This window comes from Apium graveolens, chromosome 10, assembly GCF_009905375.1.
Source record: "Apium graveolens cultivar Ventura chromosome 10, ASM990537v1, whole genome shotgun sequence".
Classification (NCBI taxonomy): domain Eukaryota; kingdom Viridiplantae; phylum Streptophyta; class Magnoliopsida; order Apiales; family Apiaceae; genus Apium; species Apium graveolens.
The window spans coordinates 172,909,295-172,930,305 of record NC_133656.1 but is presented as its reverse complement, the minus strand read 5'-3'; the positions used below and the strand labels follow the sequence as shown (position 1 = coordinate 172,930,305).

General features: G+C 30.6%; 1 protein-coding gene across 2 annotated transcripts; it reads left to right on the top strand.

The window, feature by feature from the left end:
• The first annotated feature begins 9,191 nt into the window (after nt 1-9,191).
• On the top strand, nt 9,192-15,827 carry LOC141692860 (uncharacterized). Of its 2 annotated transcripts, none has more exons than XM_074497804.1 (7): nt 9,192-9,732; nt 10,390-11,203; nt 11,445-11,724; nt 13,601-13,708; nt 14,065-14,343; nt 14,957-15,118; nt 15,283-15,827. In XM_074497804.1, exons 1-7 carry the CDS (start codon nt 9,303-9,305, stop codon nt 15,469-15,471), a joined length of 2,262 nt encoding a protein of 753 aa, XP_074353905.1. In that variant the 5' UTR covers nt 9,192-9,302; the 3' UTR covers nt 15,472-15,827. The 2 variants fall into 2 exon arrangements, with proteins under 2 accessions (XP_074353905.1, XP_074353906.1); XM_074497805.1 differs by having other exon boundaries at nt 9,193-9,732; nt 14,975-15,118.
• Nucleotides 15,828-21,011: the final 5,184 nt, after the last annotated feature.

Sequence of the window (21,011 nt, the reverse complement as noted above, 5' to 3'; positions counted from 1 at the left end):
AATATCACGAGAGCTGCTAGGGTTACAATAAATAATCTTCTCGAATATGATAACACTTATAGTGTAAACCCTATGTCTGTGTTTATATACTACACAGTTACAAGATAATCGCTAATTGATATGGAATATAATTCTGCTTCCTAAAATATATCAATCAGATATCTTTTCTTCCAAGTATTCCATTCTTTACAGAATTCCTTCTTCATGCATATCTCTTCTTATGTTTATCTTGATCTTCTTTCCTTTAATCAGCTACTGTCCTTATTTGATCGTCCTTCAGCACTTAAGTTCTGATATCTATCTTCTGATGATTATCTCCTGATAACATACGTACTGATATCCCTAAGTCCTGACTTCCAGTATAAGTACTGATCAACAGTTAAGTACTGATTTATCCTGTTCAAGTAAGATCTGAAAGCTAAACATAAAACATATTAGTCATGACATTATCAAATATATCTAACATACACTAAGCCAGAAATAGAAAGATTTGGTTATCCAAAAGCAGGATTTAGTACATATTATTACATGCTGTGTAAAAACCAGTGTTTACTGTTCAATAAAGTAAACACTGGATGCTTTTTTAATGTTGTAACAAATAGATCTGAAAATTCTTGTAATTCTCAAGAGAGAAGCTGAGTTCTTAACATACTAAGAACCCAGAAATTTGTAGCAAACACTAGCTTGATTCTAATATAAAATTAAGTGAGTTTTGAAAGATAATTGTGTTCATATGCATGTTTTAGTTATTCTAATTAAACACATTATCTCTACAACATAGACTACTTTGTTAACCATTAATAAAAGTTCAAAAAGATACTAAAATTGTTTAAAACACATTCACCCCCCTCTGTGTTGTATTCATTTCCCAACAATTATGATGATGGTACCTTCACTCTACTTGGTAGAAACTTAATGGACACACTTTCAACCACAGAATTCAAAAGAGTGATCAGCTTGATGAAGGATAAAGATACTATTACAAGGGTTTGGAAGGCTATATTATGTGTATGGGTGAGAGAAAGGGATGAAAGAAATGCAAGAGTAAAGGCTGAAAAGGAAGAAAAGATAGAAAGTATGCAGAGGAACTTGCAAGACTTGAACAAAGATCAAATGAGCTCAAGACAAAGGGGTTGAGCAGACTTTCTAAGGATAGACACTTTCAAAATATAAAAGCTGGCAGATTTTCGAGATTCAAAGCTGGTTACCTGAATGGTTATTCATTAAATAAGTGGCTCAAGCTTGTGGAAGCTCTAAGAGGTACTGAAATCATAGAACTTCAAGTGCTAGTAAATCTCAAGGACCTTATTAGAAAGGAGTCAGGCTATGAGGATTTTATGTAATGAATGTACCATCAAACTCTTGTAATCATTCAATGTATAAAAGTTGTACTTGTATTTCTGTCAATTTTTATGTAATCTTTATTATTTCATTGAAACTTGGGGTTAGTCTTGTTACCAGGCATGAATTTGTGATAAGCAATCTTCTCACAAATTGGGGGAGATTGTTGTGCAAGACATGTCTGTACTATTACAAAACTAAGTCAAATTGACAGTCCTAAGAATTAGTTGTATTATAATCTAAATTTGTACTTTGTATTGTATTACTTGAGTCTGTAAAAATGTCAAAGATTAGACTGGAGTATTTTTCTATAAATAGTCTCAAGCCTGAGAATAAACTCTGGAAGAAGATCAAGAAGATCATGCCTCAGAGAAATTGTGAAAAAGCTTGGAGTTGAATAAATTTGTTTTAGGAAAAATATTATAAGTCAAGATATCTACAAGTCACATATCAAGTCATATAGAGAACTCATTCGAGAACTCCAGAATGACTTATCGAGATTTCCAAAACAGCTTATAGAGAAGTCTCAGAGATATGGACAAGCCAAATGAAGACATGAAGATTGGTAATATCGACAAGTCAAATTATCATTAGAGATCTCAGCGATATCTACAAGTCAAAATGTATATAAAGATCTCAGAGATATCGACGAGTCATTTCAGCATTAGAGAACTCAGAGATATCGACAAGTCAAAATGAAGATATGAAGATTGGAGATATCGACAAGTAAATTTTCTCATTAGAGATCTCAGGGTATCGATAAGTCAACATGCTTATAGAGATCTCAGAGATATCGACAAGCCATTTTTACATGCAGAAATTTGGAGACCTCAACAAGCCAAGTTCACTTATAGAGAACTCAGAGACCTCGACAAGTCAAAGACAATTATAGAGAACTCAATGATCTCGATAAGTCATTATACTTATCGAGATGTCAGTTCTCTATAAATCAAACTGGAGATCTCGATATGAAGCTCAAGTACATAATACAAACAAGTTGAATATTCAAGATTATCAATCAACAAACGATCTAATCACTTAGATTGAAAATCTTACAAAAGCAGCTTGAAGAGTACAAGATCAAAGGCCAAGATTAACTGACAAAGGAAAGTCACAAAGTCAGTCGGTGGATGCTTTCTTTTTGTACAGATTTACAAGATTTGCAAAGATACACTAAGCCAAAAATGGAAAGCTTTAAAGATAACTTAAAGTAAGGTTTAGTACATCTTATTGCATGCTGTGTAAACATGTGTTTACTAATCTTTAAAGTAAATATTGGTCCTTTTTTTAAATTGTATCAAACAGATCTACAATTTCTAGTAACTCTCTCAAGGAAGAAGCTGAGTTCTTTACTTACGAAGAACCCAGAATTTGTAGCAAAACACTAGCTTGATTTTAATACAAAATTAAGTGAGTTTTGAAATATTGTGTGCACTGTTTAATTTCAGTTAACATAATATTACTGCATTTCTAATATGCTTTGTTCACCAAGTAACAAGCATTCAAAAAGCCTTAAAATTATCCAAAACACATTCACCCCCCGGTGTTGTATTAATTACCTAACAAAGATAGAATGAACTACCTCGACAGAGGTAGTTAAAGGCGGCTACGACGCAAAAATTAAAGGTATGAGGTTGAGCGAAGATATGAGTACATATTTCTGCATATATTAACATAAATTAAATACGCTATTGTGGTTAGAACTTTACATGGGTATTTATGACCAACAAATCGATAATATGTATATTGGGTCAAAGTATACCAAAAAAATGAGAATACGGGCTATTTTCTCTTATTTTATAAATAAGTGGCAATACATTAAATGGTTATAGAGTTTATTATTACAAAAATATAATTGTTTGTCATAAATTTTAATAATTTTCATCACATCCTTTCTATGATAATTTATCACATGATTTGGTGATATATAACGTATGTCACATTAATACTAATATTTAGATGCACTAAAATTAAAATATCAACTGAAAAAAGTATGTATTAAGCATGAGTGTGTGTGTGTGGTTTAGCTTGTGGTATTCATAAAACATGTGATCATGCTGATTTATATTGGTGTTTGGATGTGTTCTTACATGACACAACGTGAACGAATAATATGTATTAAAACAAATAATTAAGTTAAGATTTATGTATCAAATGCAACCATAAGACACTCTTTGCTCCCGAGTTTTTTAAAAGGAAGAAAGTAAGTGATGATGAGGTAAAGTACTTTCATCCTATTTTTGGAGTGAAAGTTTTTTAAATTTACATTCATTACCACTTGTTTTCGCTTCTTTTAAAAACTCGGGAACACAATTATGGGTGCAAGTGAAAATACTTTACTTACCCTACATTTGCTTTCCTTCCGTTTTTAAATTCGGGAGCAAGGGGTTAACATGTCCAGAGCTGTGTATTTGTTAATATTGAACAAGGGAGGTGGAAATTTATTAAGGTCAAAAATACAAAATTCAAGAAGACTTAAATTCAAATAACAATTATAAATTAAAAGTATATGTGAATAAACTACTATATTCTATAATAGTTCAAACAAAACAATAATTCAGATAAATCAACCAGTAGACGGTAAGGAATACAGTATAAATGTTGTTTTAGTTTAATGTCAAATGTCGAAGAACATATTCTAAATTTATGTCATCATACCCCCAAAACTACTCATTATATAAATAAATAAATGCATGATATATTATCCACCTAAAAATAATATAAATATATCATCAACAATTGCAATTAAAATAACATATTCGTGTAATTTAGAGAATGTTTGTGCACCGGACATGCTATAGGGTTAGTTAAAATTTAAAAGAGCATGAATCAAAAATATTTGGGCCCTTTAAATTTGGTCGAAATGTGACGAGCATCAAAGCCCATTAATTCTTGTGCATTCAAATGTACAAGTCGGGATGAGATAATTTTTATATCTTGGGTTCGGAATTTTCTCGTTTGCAGAATATATATTTACTTGCGATATATTTATATTTAACTATTAAATAGTATAAATATTTTCGGAAATTTATTAAAAACATCCATGTATGCAAATTTATTTTAAAAAATACGATAAAAGTTACAAATGAGGTTGAATAGAAAGTTACTCGAAGTTACAAATTTTGCCTCTAATCTTGCATATAAGGTTACAACCTATTTTAACTTGGGTATAAAAAACTTACCCAAAATACCTATGTATTTAAACTTATTTTCAAAAATATTATTATCTTCAAAGTTATTTTCAAAAATAATATTTTTAAGGTTTCGTTTTCAAAAAATACGTTTTGCAACATATACAACTTATTATACAACTTAAGAGTATTTCCAATCATATAAAAACCTTAACTAAAAATCATTAATACATACTATAAATAAAAAATATAGAGATTATGTAAAAAAAAATCATCTTCAATGATACATTGCCCTTATTTATAAATATAGTCAACCTATTGATGTTGGCTATATTTGTCGAAATACTACAGCCCTGTAAGAAATATGTAAAAAAAATTCTAATCATTTATTAATAGATTGAAGTAATATCTGATGTTCATAATAACATACTATTTTTAAAATATAACTAACCAGCCAATACCATCGAAGTACAATGTCTTACGGGTTCAACAAATTTTATATATTATTATACACGTTCAATATAGCCAACTAATTATATCCAACACCATTGGAGATGCTCTAATAACCTGTATTAAAAATATGGTTTGCAACATTTGTGCAACCTATTACACAACTTAATTTCAAATTTTGAAAGGCTTGATTTTAAGGTTGTATTAGTTGTATTTAAAGTTTGCAACCAAATCAACTTTAAAATCAACTTTAAAAAATATAAAATGAAAGTTGCATTACAAGTTGCAGATATTGCAAATCGTATTTGTGAAAATAAAATTTAAAAAATTGTATTTTTAAAATAAGTTTGAATAATAGTATTTTTAAAATATTTTTCAAAAATAATATATTTTCGAAAAAATATCGCAGTCTGAAGTTGACATAATTATAATTTTTAGTTTCATTGAATATATATTTTGAAGAATAAAAGTACTTTGTTAATTGCGGTTTGTTATGCTTATCCTCGTACATTACTACAGTATTATTTCAAATATACAAAATTAAGGATGCAGGTCTCACCTCCAAATTCCAAATTATATTTTGTTACTAATTCTTAAGTAGTTACGGTTAAATCTTGATTATGTAATATCGATAAAATAATAACCTCTCTTTAATAATAAATTTCGTTGATCCCAATTTGGGTTAATGCTGTAAAATAATATTTTCGCTAAAAATATGATATAATAAGAAATTAGAAAATCATTAAAGAACCAAGTAATATATAAAGTAATAATTTCATAATTATATATATATATATACATATAAACTTTAATTTTTTTAAAATAAAAATATATAGCAGCTTGTTTTTTATTTCCACCAAAACTAAAATTAACCTCATCTTTCATTTTATGTAAAACGTAAATAACTCTTAATATGTTTTGCTCGTGTTGTAACAAATAATTGTTCTAAGTGTTTGATTGCTTGAAATCCTTCCTTTGATGACACGCTCCTCTGATGATACACTTGGGATGACATTGTTCTCATCCGGTCATGATCAATTCATTCGTCAATGTTCGTTATCGGCTAAATGATTTCTTCATTCGTAGGTGATTTTATAATCACATCATTCTCATTTGGGTAATTAAAGAGAAGCTCATCATCTGTCATATTTCTATATCGTAAATTAAAGATAGATTCATTTAATCCTTTAATACCTTCGTTTATTTCACCATATTCTCGTAACACGTAAACCACAAAAAATTGGTAAAGTAATTAAAATTTTATTTTATCAATAAAATAATAAAATATTATTATATAGATAAAATAATAAATTTTCTCAATTTCGAAAGTATTATTTTAAATAGATTTAACCGTAAATGGTAAATGGGCCGAGTCAATTCAAATTTGAAATTCGTAGGCTCATAAAACATCTAACCATAACTTTAACGAAAAGTATAAAAAAGCAAAGGTGAGGGATGCACCCACCCAAATCATACTTTACTCTGAACACATGATATTATGATAATAAAGAAAGAAGAAAATAGAAAGTGGGAAAGGGACTGAGTGCCGGACAATTATTTATTGCCATCACCGATGAACAAATTATATAAATTAATGATTATTTTTGGTATGAGGTGAAGTGGGTGGGTCGTTCTGATTATTCCCCCGTCAAATTTTAGTACCCCTCTAATTTTCAAATCAATGTGTCTGTTTGAGAAATTTTAAAATAAATAATTTATAAGTTAAATTGAATAAGTGATTTAAAAGTGATAAGTAGATGAATATTTATAAGTTGTATAAGTATTTTCATAATTTTACTTATAAGTCAGAATTTGTTTACTCAAATAAATTAAAATAAATAATTTTTAAATATAATTATCTTCATTCTTAAATCTTAAGTTAGGTTAACATTTAAAAAAATATTTTTAAAAACTAAAGTTAATAAACAAAATAAATAATCAAAATAAGTTGAGAAAAAGTACGTCATTGCTAACATTCAATTTATCAGCTTATAAGTTATAAATTCAACTTATAAATTGGATAAACAAACACTCGTCGATAAATTGTTACGGGCTTATAAATTAATAAGCCCACCTAATAGATTTCCCAAACACGTCATGTTTTGATTGGGAATGAAATCATTTCCGTTTTTCTGCCGTACACGAAAAATTACTGAATTTCCGTCATTTTCAGCGTGAGGATCGGGATAAATTGAACGGATCAGAGTCAATGTCCATCCTTATATATAAAAACTCATGTGCATATGAAATTTTAATGTTTCAATTGAGATTTGTGGGCTGGCTTTGCGGAGATGAAGTTGATTCTGAAATATTTCAATTCGTAAATAAGTACTTATTCCGTCCCAATATACATGTCTCTTTTGGAAAAAAATATTGTACCAAATTACTTGTTCCTCTCTTCTTTTAATATAAATTTAAGCATAATTTTTTAAAATTATTCTTAGATTTGTTATTTCCAAGATTTGACTTTCTAAAATTAGTATATATTCTCTTTTTTCAATGCATTTAATGAGATATTTTGTTGAAAATGTTATCCAACTAACCTTTTTCTTAATATGCGTTTTTTTCCCAAAAGAGATATGTAAAATGGGACGGAGATAGTATAATGCTATTATAATCTTTTGTAAGTTAATGTCATTTGTAACGAAAATGGTGTTGCACTTCCTCTAATTAAAATTTATACATGTTAAAAAATTGACCACTAAATTAAAAAAATATATGCTCAAGTATAAGGATTTGGGTTAGATGGAAGATAAGGAGAAGTTGATCACTTATGACAATATAATTAAATTTAAATATGTTGATTTAAATCTTACATGTGATATGACATTTGTCTATTTGAAGATGGCGAATTAAAGTTTATTATAGGTTGGATTTTGTTGTTATCAAAGGGTATAATCCTAACTTTTTTTATTGTAGGAGTACGTTGACATCATCACTAATTTTAATTGACCATATAATAAGTGGTTTTAATTGTGATACTGCATTTGATTTGTCAGTAAAAGCACTACTTAAAAGATATTGTCTCGAATGCATTATTCACTAAATATCCAAGTTGTTTACGTAAATAATTTCTTTAAAGTAAGGTTGTGTTCCCGAATTTAGGGTAGAAAAGAAAAGAATAAAAAATAACTATTTTTTTTTCTCCTAATCTTTCCAAAAGTGGGAAGAAATTTTGAAAACAAAAATAAAGAAAATTTATTCCCAAATCTACAGCTTTCTTTTCCTTTCTTTAGTAAAATTGTTCAGGAACAAGTTGAAAAAATTTATTCTTCACATTTTTTTTTTCTTGTTTCAAAAAAAGTTTCTGAAATACAGCCTTGCACCTTCCTCTTTCCTTACACCTTCCTCTAAGCAAGTTCTACATGATAGCTTTGCTTGAATTTTTTTGTGAAGTGAGTTTTTTTTAGTTTCGGCCAGAAAAGTCCCATCAAACTTAATTTGAAAAGCTTAAGTAATTTTTTATTTATTAAAACAGTATAATAGACAACGTATATATAAACTTCTAAATCACATGGTCCCTATTCTAGAAGAAAAAGAAAATTACATGGTCCATCAATGTTCTATTGTTCTGATTCTATGAACGACTTTCCTGAAAGTTTGTCATATTGTCAAAGATTATCTTGGCCTAATTGCAATTTACTAAAAGTAAGGCTAAAAACATTTCCCATGATACAATTACTTAGTTAATTTTTTTTTGTGACATATCATAATTATAATTATAAAAATTATTTAAAAATATTATGCTCAAAATTATTAGCTAAAATAATAGATAATTTATCGATTTTGGCCAAATTAATTTAATCTCTGAATACCTGCATCGCCAAATCATCTGATTATCATATTAAAATTTAATATTTTATTTATAACAAACTAAATAATTAGATATTATTTTTAAAATATATCAAATTATTATAACCAACTCCAGTGAAATAAGTCTAATAAAATTTCAAATAATCAATATTTTAATTATTTATCCACCATTATGGGCAACAACTATCGGAGATACAAGGAGATTAATCGATCAAAATCGATAATACTGAAAAGGAACAAATCACTATTCACTTCAATAAAAAGGAAATTATACTCTTATTTTTCCATAAATTTTTGAGTTGCTTAATTTAGAAAAGAGAAGAAAATCAATCAAAACAATGAAAGAAGGGGGTAGAAGAGGACGATGATGAGTCATAATCCTGTTAAGAGTGGTCCCACAAATGGTAATAATGGAACCCACAAGGGAAAAACATATGAATCCCAAGTCCAACATTACTTTCACAAAGTTGGTGGGAGGGAGAGTTGTTGTTAGCTTGCCTTGAGTTTTACAGTCAGTACTAGATACTCTTCTTACACTCACTTTCCTTCTCTTTCTATACTTACACTATGCAATGCAACCCTCCTACTCTACACTCACTTCTCACCTTTCACTATGATTATCTCCTCTCTTTACTTTTCTTTTTTTTGTTGATCTCCAACCCGTGCTATATTATAATAGCCGAAACATTAAAAGTTGTTTTTTTTTTATATTTCGTCATGTCTGTTTCTGACATTGAACTTGTGTTGGAGTTCTTGAGAAAAAATGGTTTGTCTGGTTGTGAATCTGCTCTTATGGAGGATATTATGGAGAAATCACAACTTGGTGGTGTGGATTTTCAGAGATTTTTGTTCCCTGTGCTTCCACCGCCACCGGAGCTAAAGATTTTGACTATAAGGTCGCATGAGAAGGCGTTGGATGATGTCGATTCTGTTTCGAATTCGTCTAATGATGAGTTTGTTAGCGTTGATTCTTCTACTACTGATTTGTACCCATCAGGTATGTTATGCATATGTTCGTTTGTAAGTTAGTAGATAGTTTTGTAACATATTTGCATGATCCGTGGTTTGTTCTCGTTCTAACAAGAGGTCGATGGTTCAATTGTTTGCGTGACAAAATTTAAATTTCCGCAATTGACCATTCCAAACAATATGAAAATAATGTGCATAATTGGATGAGTGCTAACAAGAGGTCGATTGTTCAATTGTGTGCGTGACAAAATTAAAATTTCCGCAATTGACCATTCCAAACAATATGAAAATAATGTGCATATTATTGGATGAGTGTATCAAGTAGGAAATTATTTAGAGGTGACAAAATTAAAATTTCCGCAATAGACCATTCCAAACAAAATGAAAAAATGTGCAGATAGATGACTCTTTAAAGAAGGAAATTATTTAGAGGTTGTCATTAATATTCCCTGCTACTCTGCTTTCGAGATGAAATTCTGTAATTTGACATAAATTGATCCCATAGGCTACAATCAAATAAACTAGTACATTGTATATATGTAAGAAAGTTAGATAAGGATTGTGAGTGATTTGAACTTTTAAAAAAAGCTTTAAAATGTTTTCTTATCAGTTAGGGCATAAGTGATTATTATAGAACCTGTAATGGATGGTTAGTGGTTGCTAGAATTGTCGAATGATTGTGCAGATTTCACAAATCCGTATGGAGTTCACGTTGTGGGAGTGGCAAGTTCACAAGCTTCATCAGATAGATTGTCACAATTCGGTACAGCACGGGATTACCATGACTTTGATATGCAAAACGACTTGAATTGGTACAAGGACAAAGAAGACAACTGTGATTTTATGCCTCCTTGTTTGGGTAGCTCCGAGTTTTATGAAGAACCTAGTGAAGACAAGTTTGTCATGACTTTTCAAAAGCAGGATCAATGTGTCAATGATTCAGATTTCAAACATGAGTCAGATACATGTCAATCAATGCAAGAATATAATCAAGCTGACAAGCTGTGGAGTTTTCCTCCTATGGACTATGTAAAAGATGGTGTTGAAATCAAAGATTACTATGACTTGAAAGAAAGCAGCTACGATAGAGATGAAATCAAGAATGACAAAAATAGCTATCTTGATCAAGACTATTACAATGGAGATTCTAAAATTCAGATTCTCACGAATTTCAAAGAAAGCAACTTTCACTGCAAGTCAACAGAGGATACACCGAATGAATGTGTTCTGGCTGTGGAGCTAGAAACTGATACGAGCTGCATTTATCGAGATCTCAAGAGCACCTCAATAATAAATGATTATATTGGTAAGGAAGGTTACTGTGAAAGTAAAAAATGTAACTTTGAGGGTGAAGATCACAACAAAGTAGATAAAGATTCTTATGAGATTGATACTGCTGGCGATGAAGGTGGCAGCGCTACTGGTGATGAGCTTGTCTACGACACTAATGAGGAGGATTATGAAGTATTCAGTTTAAGGATTATACACAGAAAGAATAGGTTTGAGAATCTTGACCTGCTACTTATTTCTTGTGTGGACGTTTTATATCTAAACTCTTTGGGAACAGTCTATATGAAATAATTCATTTGCCAGTGTTTTATATCAGAATTCACAATAGTTCTCGTTGGTGACATATCTTTTAAGTTATTTTATCTTTTTTGGCTTTATGTGTGGGGATCTGTGGCTTTTCTATTGCAGTTCAATTTGTAGCACAGAACTAATACATCTTACTAAATGCAGAACTGGATTCGAAGAGAACAAAGATTTTCCCATTGTTATGAACACTGTGATCGCGGGAAGGTATTACATTACAGAATACCTTGGTTCAGCTGCTTTCAGCAAAGTAGTCCAGGCACATGATCTTCTAATGGGAGTGGATATTTGCTTGAAGATCATTAAAAATGACAAGGACTTTTTTGATCAAAGTTTAGATGAAATCAAACTTTTGAAGTTTGTGAACAAGCATGATCCTGGCGACGAACACCACATTCTACGTCTTTATGATTATTTCTATCACCAGGTATGTAAAAACTAATTGTGCAGCATAACTGCACAAGTCAGTATTGCACACTTTATGCTTTATTTCTTTACATCTTTTTTGTCAATAATTCTTTTAACTTTGTTGTATTATTATCTTCGTATTAATCTAGACCAGCTGTTCCATATACTTTTTATAGTTCGATATAATCTATCTGTTGTTACAACTTTCCTTATGGTGATCCTGCCTTCTTATCTTGAATCAGAATGGTGTGCTTTCTGATAGGTTCGATGCTTTACGTTGTCATTAGGTATACAATCTCTTATACTTACCAGAGTATCAGAATCAACAAAATGCATTATTTTTCTGGTCTGTAGAGATGGCAAAGTATTGCAGCAATGTTCTCTCTCTGTGTAGATTTTTTACTTCCCAGAGGTCTCGGTAATGAGAGACTGTTGTATATGTATGGTCAGCATGGATTACTAAAAGTGGTTTATTCGTTGACAATTATCTCAAACCACTTACTCTAAGAAACTTTTGAATATTTTTCTTTCACGCATAACGTCTTGGTTTGCTTAATGTTTTCTTGGTAGCATTTAGCAGTTTTATGTACTGTACTAGTGTGTTGGTTTTACTAAATATATAGTGGTTCGAGGAGGATATTAAATTTTCACCTAAGACGATTTAGGACCTTTATAAAGGAAAAAAGATATCTATAGTTTGGAAAGTAGAGATCTTTTGAGGACATATCAGACCTTTCTTTTTTATCCAAGGTCACTAATCTCCCACAATATATCGTTAGTTAAACTTTTACACATACTTGTATGAAAAACTAAAAGGAGCCTATAAACCCCCATATGATCCAATAAGTTTTACGCAACCAAAACTTGAAGTTAAAACCCATTTGAAACCCTTAAATGGATTGGTGATGACTGATGAGATATGCTAGACATCGGATAGACATATGAGTGAGTCCCAGGACTGTTTGTAAGTGGCCTTCCCTTGGATTTCTCTCGTCTTTGTATCATAACATAGGAAACTGTCTCCACTTTTACTACAGGACTTGAATAAATTGGTGGAACCAGAACTCTAGAAGACCAGGGCTGAAATATTTAATAATAAAATTTCCATCGAGTTTTAATGATTGTTCAGGCCTCTTGTAGCCCCTCCCCATGTCAATGCTTGAATACTCTGACTTCTGATCCTGTCTAAGACGGTTTTAAAAAAGCCTGAGTTGCATTTCTTCTATATTTTAGATTCTTAGTAATCTAATCTTTACAAATTTGTATTAAATAGATTATGTTAAGCGAACTATAACAGACGGTTTTGTTGCACATGCATTGAACTTGACCGCATTTGCTCAAAAAAACAGACGGTTTTGTTGCACATGCATTGAACTTGACCGCATTTGCTCAAAAAACAGACAAGCAAGGACATCGACCATATATATCATTTTTTACCCATAATGGGTGTAAAATTGGAAGACAGGTCAAATGAAATTTATTGGAGAAACAAAGTTTTTGTTCTTTAGGGGATGATTAGAGCTGAGAATGTTGAACAAGTGAGTCACACCAAAGAGTTGACGGGACAAAGATGAGGAGAAAATGTGCTCAGTGTTCATGAATAACAGAGAAGGATTATCCTGATTAAGTGTTTTTTGACTCACTGAAATGCTTCGATTGAACTTCTGTCTCTTTTAAATGCAATTTTTTAGTACCAAACATGTAACCCTCTGTGTGAATCAGGCATATTGTCAATATGAGGCTATAAGATTTAAACCAATATCCATTTAGTGTTGTGCTTTTTGCTTTTTAATATGTAGAAAGAATCATTAGGCAATATGCAGATTTGTGGTACATCATTTAGCTTTTTTCATGAAGGAATATGTTGCCTTATTTCCGTGTTTAATTATTCACAGGAGCATCTCTTCATTGTTTGTGAACTTCTACGAGCGAACTTGTATGAATTTCAGAAATTTAACAGGGAATCTGGTGGAGAGCCTTATTTCACAATGAGCAGGTTGCAGGTTTGTTAGCTATGCCATACTTTGTTACGTGTAAATTATCCTTCCGTCCTACAAAAAGAGTATGATTTCCAAATGGCTCACATCTTCCACATAAAGAATTAGATTTCTGATTACAACTCCAGACAATAGGAGGTTCTCAAAGTTAATAGCGTGAAAATGCGAGTATGATATTAAAGTATAGCAAGTATGCTACCATCAATTAAAACTGAATGCTTTATATGGAACAAAAAGTAATCTTATATGGATTTTTATTTTGTGGCATGTCGAGCACAATAATCAGGGCTATAAAAGATGATAGTGAATCATAACTGGGTAGCATCTAAACCTTATGTTATGCTTTCTGACTATGTATGCAGGTTATAACTCGACAATGTTTAGAAGCATTGGTTTACCTGCACAACTTGGGAATTATTCATTGTGACCTGAAACCTGAAAATATACTAGTCAAGAGTTACCGGAAATGTGAGATAAAGGTGATTGATCTTGGAAGCAGTTGTTTTCAAAGTGATAACTTGTCCCTATATGTGCAATCTCGGTCCTACAGGGCTCCTGAAGTCATCCTTGGCCACTCATATGACCAGAAGATTGACCTCTGGTCTCTTGGCTGTATCGTGGCTGAGCTTTATACAGGGGAGGTATGTGATATACTGCTACCTGGTTTAGTTTATAGTTTGCACTGAATTTTGTCATACATGACCATCTATCTTTGCATTTTATGTTAAAATTTTGTGACTGAATTTTATTAGAACTGTCATTTATTACAACCAAGGGCAAGCATATAATCCTGGGGCTATCTTGTTTGCAAGGACTAGAACCCCATGACTTTTTAGTTCTGTCCTTTCCCTAGGCATTATTATTTCGATGAAAATGAATTAAAAAGTGATCCAAATTTAGTCCTTAAAATAACTTAAAGATGAAATGTAGTGAAAAATAAGAGTAAACAGGCTAGTATTATGTGGATTTTGTGAAACCACTGTGACACAAGGTTGGTTGCTTTCTTGCTTAACTCGGATATTAGGATCAGTACCCTGAAGATATCTTCTGAATGCACCATTCGGATATTTTCTCTTGAAAGAGATATATAAATGACATCATATCTGTAGTTTAGTGCCTCAGTTGAGATTAAAATCAGAGCAGTACTGGTACAAACAGTACCTAAATGGTATATTTAGATTAATTAAAGGTATGTAAGAGAGCAAGTAAATTGTAATTACCTTGTGAAATATTTTGCTTGTGTTATCTTCTCAGCATCTATCACTCTACCAGGTTCTATTTCCAAATGAACCTATTGTGATGCTACTTGGACGCATGATTGGAATTCTTGGTCCCATAGATATGGAAATGTTGGCTACAGGACAGGATACAGATAAGTATTTTACAAAGGAATATGATCTGTATCACATAAATGAGGTCAGTATCCTTTACGAATTACGACTAAATTTGAACACACGGGAGTTGCTTTTTAGAGTGAATGATTGTTTTGAGGATCCCTGAAATAAGTTGGCTAGTTTAGAAAAATGGCTCATCATATATTAGTAAATCATTTTGAACTTCTATCTGGTAATATTGTATAGGATACCAATCAACTGGAGTACATTATTCCGGAAGAGTCATCACTCGAGGATCACCTGCAAATTTCTGATGTTGGACTTGCAAATTTCTTAAGGGATTTACTCGAAATTAATCCTTTAAGACGCATTACTGCTAGTGAAGCACTAGAGCATCCCTGGCTTTCTTATTCTTATGATTCTAGTTTATGCTGAGTGAACATTTTTGGCATGTCTATGAATCAATATCTGAAAAAACTCATGAGTTTTTTATTTTTTTATTTTTTTGTCCACACAAAACGAGGTCACATTACGGAGATCCCCGCTGCCTTTAGCATATTTGTTTACCGATTTCTTAATGTAGAGACAATTTCGACGACTTTCAGGACTGGGGAATATTGAAAGAATTGCTATTTCTTTTCATTCATTCCCTCACCCCCTGCCTACGTTTTTTTTCTACTTTCTCATTTGTTCAATTTTTGGGAATGGATTGATTTACATGTCACACAATCAAACAATGGTCCATACTCCATATAAAATTTAGAAGTATATCATTTGTCTTTTTGCTCTCTCATCATTCATCAATGTATATTAATTTCTCCTTCCCAGCTGATGTAGTACCAATTTATTTATGTTTGATAGATATATAATATTAAAAAGTTTCAAAACATCAGTGTTCATTACAGTTGATACATGTAAAAAGTTTGGTTTATAACTTGTGCACAATAACACAAATATCATTGATATAGTGATATTTGAGGACTGAATTTTGTAAGTTTGTTGGTGAATGGTGAGTGTGTTGATGGGAAACTAACAAATAGGATAAGAAGAGACTTTGATTGATACCATACTCCCATACTCATCTATCAACCATAATAAAATATAGTCCCGTCTCTATAATAAATAAGACCCAGTATATCAAATTACAATGCCAACAAAATTGAAAGTGATAAAGATGAATATGTAAGTGATGAATAAGTTGATAGGAAACTGTTAAACCAGTCAATATCCAGGGGGCCTAGGACATCTCAAGTAATGACTACTAGTTCAGTGATCTTCTAGTCATGTGAAGCAGTTACATGGCCATAACTCACCTTAACCAAACTACATACTACTATAGTCTATCAACTTTATGCTTGTCAAAGATTGCAAGAGTGATTTACGTATTACTCCCTCCGTTCCTAAAAACGTTTACTTTTTGTATTGGACATATTTGTCAATGCACACTTTTGATCGTTAATATCTTTAAATTCGTATTAGTATTAAATATAAAATTTTTACTGTATTAAAGTAAATACGAATCCAACGAGATCACTCATGATTATGTTGATATTATATATTAGACGCAAATTAGTAGTCAATAGTGAACAGTACCGAAAATCAAAAGAGCAAATATATGTTGGGATGGAGGGAGTAGTATCTTTAATAGGAAAAGAAAGCTCACATACATGTGAGAGTTAAAAGATACTGTACAACGCTCAGCTCAGATGTTAGTGTCAGGGTTCAGTCCTTTGTTAATAATACATCTGTGAATTGTCTATTTATATAATGCCGTAATAATTGCACATCAAAACTCAACCTACCTAATCTTCACCCACTGGTGACTTTTATTTGTGCTTTGATAAGTTAAACGATGTATTTAATTGTGTTAGAAATATTCTTTTGGTTGGTTTGCCTTTTTAGGGAGCCAAAGGATCTTGTTAAGTTTTAAAGTAAACTAGCGTCAACTCATCTCAAATGTTTGATTCTGAGAATGAAAATTTAAAATTTACAATATAAGGTTCATATTTTTATATAAATTATTTTTTTAATTATATATTATTCCCTCCCAAAATCCCTTTAACATTTTAGGCCTTTTTAGGAATCATTTGTTTATAACTTAACGGGCTTAACTGACTGAATAAAAGGAAAGCTAAGCGCTAAGATCATTTGTTTTTATTTGCTCTTTTCTGAACAAGCCCAATTTTTTTTTAGCAATTGAGAAAACAAAAGCTTCCAAAACCATTCATACACATTATTTTACGTACCTCTCCGACACTTTCTTTGTTTATTTTCATAGTTTAATATAATTTTCAATAGTATAATTACAAATAGTTACATGTTCAATGATAAATAAAATTATGTGATATTTTTCTTGTCAATAAAATATTTTATAGGATTATTAATATTTTTTATTTTGTACTACTAACATAACAACATAGAATTTATAAGTCATTTTTTTGTATTTTTTCCTATTACACATTTATGTTTTCTGTGCAATCACTGATCTTTTGAAAAATATATGTCATAAAAAATTCAGATAAAAACAAAAAATTGAATTATAAAGTTTAAAAATATTATTTTCAAAATTTTAAAGCATTCAGATTAGCCAAATAACTTATTTGACATTCTTATTAATGATTCATAAATTAAATTATTCATAAATTTTAATTATTAAAAAATAATGATTCAGATTTTTCAAATGATCCCTACAAAAATTATAGTTACACATACTTTTAAAAAAAACTTGAATTAAAATTTGATATTTATACTTTCATTTAGAATAAAAATTGAAAAATAATTTGTGGAGTTATCATTTCTATTCAACTAAGCGTAAAATTTTTAATAGACTTTTATTTTATTTTACGACAGATGGAGTAGTTATTACTATATTTTACATTACATGTGTTTTAAATTGCTTAAAAAGTGTGTTTATAATTTTAGAGCTTACATAACCGTTCATGAAACCATTCTCAAATGATAATAAGTCAACTAATAATTGTTCATTTTTTATAAATTAATTAGTGTAAACTTTTATTTATAAACTCTAACAACTAAAACAAGGCAAGTGTAATTCAAAAATAAATTTAAGATCTTTATTTGAGATTTTTAATATTGCTCTTTTCAAAACTAATCTGATAATTAATTCGCCAAGGAATGAAGTCAATCAACATGAGAGGCGTGGATTTCATAGATACAATATCAGGGGGAGGAAATAAACGGTCGTACGCAAAGATAACATAAGCCTCCAAAATGTCTATTCTTATTGGCAGATTTGATTGCCAAGCTTTTGTTTTTTTCATTTCTTTTGTAACTTTTGATGCCCATACAACAAGGTCTATGTCTCTGTTGTTACATTTTACAAAAATATCTTTTTACATGGTTTTTCTCCTTTGAAAATTCTAATATATAAAAAAACTAATTATAATAAAAAGAAAAGTATGTATGTTTTTTTTTGTAAGGTTTGGTTGATGTTAGTGAACAATTTTAAGAAAAAAACTGAATGAAAAAGAAATTCCCTTTCACTATTTTCATGAGCACTATCTAGATAGTTGAAACTTTTTATTTGATTTTTTTATTTATGCAACTATTTTATAATAATTTAAATATGAAATGCATTTAAGATTAAAAATTATTTTATTTGTCTTAGTCATGCTAACATATAAAACCTAAAATGTGAAACAAACAAGGTTTGTTGTTAAATCTAATAAAGTAATCTAAAAGTTAAATAATATAGTAGACGTCTATTTGTGTAAAATTAGTTTATGATAAGATAATTTAAGTATTCTTTTAATTAAAGTTACAATAATATAATAATGCCAAAAATCAAAATATATTTATAAATATTGAGTAATTAAATAATGAAAGGTTTGTCGACTTGGAATATTTGATGTATACATTAATAAGACTATTTGTTCACAGTTTTCTAATTGTCAAAATTAATGCTAAGTATGTTGATAAAATATCAAAAAAAATTATATATATATTATAATTAATATTTTTTTATAAAATGATTGGTAACACTTCAAGATTAAAAGCTTAGAAGCCTAATATGATAGCTCACTTTCTTCTCTCAGGTCTTCTCATTTCCTTATCCAAACTTCAGCTCCGCCTGTAAGGTTAAGTTGTAAGGCGGATGTCTGTTGCATAATAGAAGGGATAGCGTCCCTGCGGCAACTTCGAGATGAAAATAAGTAAAGGGTCTCTTTTGAAGAAGAAAAATGAGCTATTTAAATATGTGTATGTGATGTGTGTATATTTGTAGAGAGTAGAGATGCACACAACATTCGGGATCGAAAATCTGACCTGGCCCGATCTGGTCAAAATCAAAACCCAAAAAGTCCGGACCGGTCAAAAGTCGAGTTTTTTAAGGTCCGGTCAAAACCCGATCCGGTGAGCATTTTGTGCATCTCTAGTAGAGAGTAAGAAAGTACCCCAAAACCCTTTTTTGAAACCTTTTATAGGCTCCCAATTTTAAGGTTTTGGGGGTTTGTACATCTTCGTCCTATCCATTAATGAATTCTAGTCGGTGAATGATTGAATGGCCCGGATGGGCGGCGGGGTCATCTGTCCCCTTGTTACTGGGATAACTTGAGGTCTTGATATATGGACGGCTAGGATGTTTTCATACTATTTTGGGTAATATTGGACCATTCCTTTCTTGTTTGGCCGCCATATGTTTAGGGGATCGTTCGTTGTTGGGTTTGGGGTTCTTTTCCTTTGTGTTTTTGTAATATTTCTTGGGCTTAGTAATATTATGGCCTATCACAACCTGCCAAATACATTCCAATAAGATTGGGAGGAAATATATACAAAACAAATACAAAGAATTACACCTCCGTAGAACAACATAAACAACAAAAAATAATCGAGTAGAGCCTAAAAAAAGTAGAGAACATGGGGTGTTCCAAAAACTTGAAGTCCGAAGATTTACACTGCTGGAGCGCCTGCTCCTACATTCACGGGCTAAAATCTGGAGCTTTGTTTTGGTCCTGCTAAGAAATGATAATGTCTTTGGATGGGGTAAAGCCATGCACGTATCCATGTGCATTAGTAGAAATAGATAGGAGTAATCTGAAGCTAAATGATAAGAGGGCCAAAACCCAAATCGAGGAGAATCTCCTGCAGACGGCCAAATTGCTCTAGCAGATAGTGCACGGACTTCCAGTTATTTAAGCCAACAGTCGCCCAATAGTGTGCTTATCTACTCGACGAATCCACAATATATTTGATAATATTTTTCCACTACGAATTATAGCAGAGAAAGCACAAGAAAATCAATCCAAAGAAATAAAATGTAAGATACAAAAAAAAAGTGAAAAAGAGGTTTTAAAAAATGATAATAATAATATTTCTAGATTCTGTTATCACATGAGAAAGAAAATATTCAAAATACTCCATCTTTAAAAAAATTATATGCTTAAAATATTCATTGACACGGAAATTATCCAAAATATATGTTGAATACGCATGTAATATATGTGCACTTACATTTTTAACATTACGCATGTGACAACCGCATATATAATGTGACACACGCAGATACAAGTGTAATAAAAAGGCGGATAAATTGAACATGCATGTCGATCATACATATTCAATATAAAAAGTTTATAAAAAATATGCATAGACATTTGTATTTTTTTTATATATATAAAACATGCATATTTCTTTAAAAATAAAAAATTATAAACAACACATATTTTCATGACATTCACTATACGTATTATTCACATTCATATTTGATAAATATTTTGACCTTTTTTGTCGCGGGTATTTAGAGTTTTTTTAGGAGAAATGGGGTGTTTTGGGTTAACACTCTCAGAACGATGAATTTTTATTTATATTCAAAACAATAAACCAAAAATTTTAAAAAATGTAAAACTAAAATTAAAAAAATCGATTAAAAAAAATGATAAGAAAAGGATCTTTCTCTTGCACTAAACAACAGTACTATGACAATCCCAAGAAACAAATAAAAATTATTAAACCCCTCT

Coding starts and splice junctions, on each gene's coding strand:
- LOC141692860 (XM_074497804.1), top strand. CDS start 9,303: ATGCAATGCAACCCTCCTACTCTACACTCACTTCTCACCTTTCACTAT. Junction 11,725..13,600: donor ATGATTATTTCTATCACCAG/GTATGTAAAAAC, acceptor AATTATTCACAG/GAGCATCTCTTCATTGTTTG. Junction 15,119..15,282: donor ATCTGTATCACATAAATGAG/GTCAGTATCCTT, acceptor AATATTGTATAG/GATACCAATCAACTGGAGTA.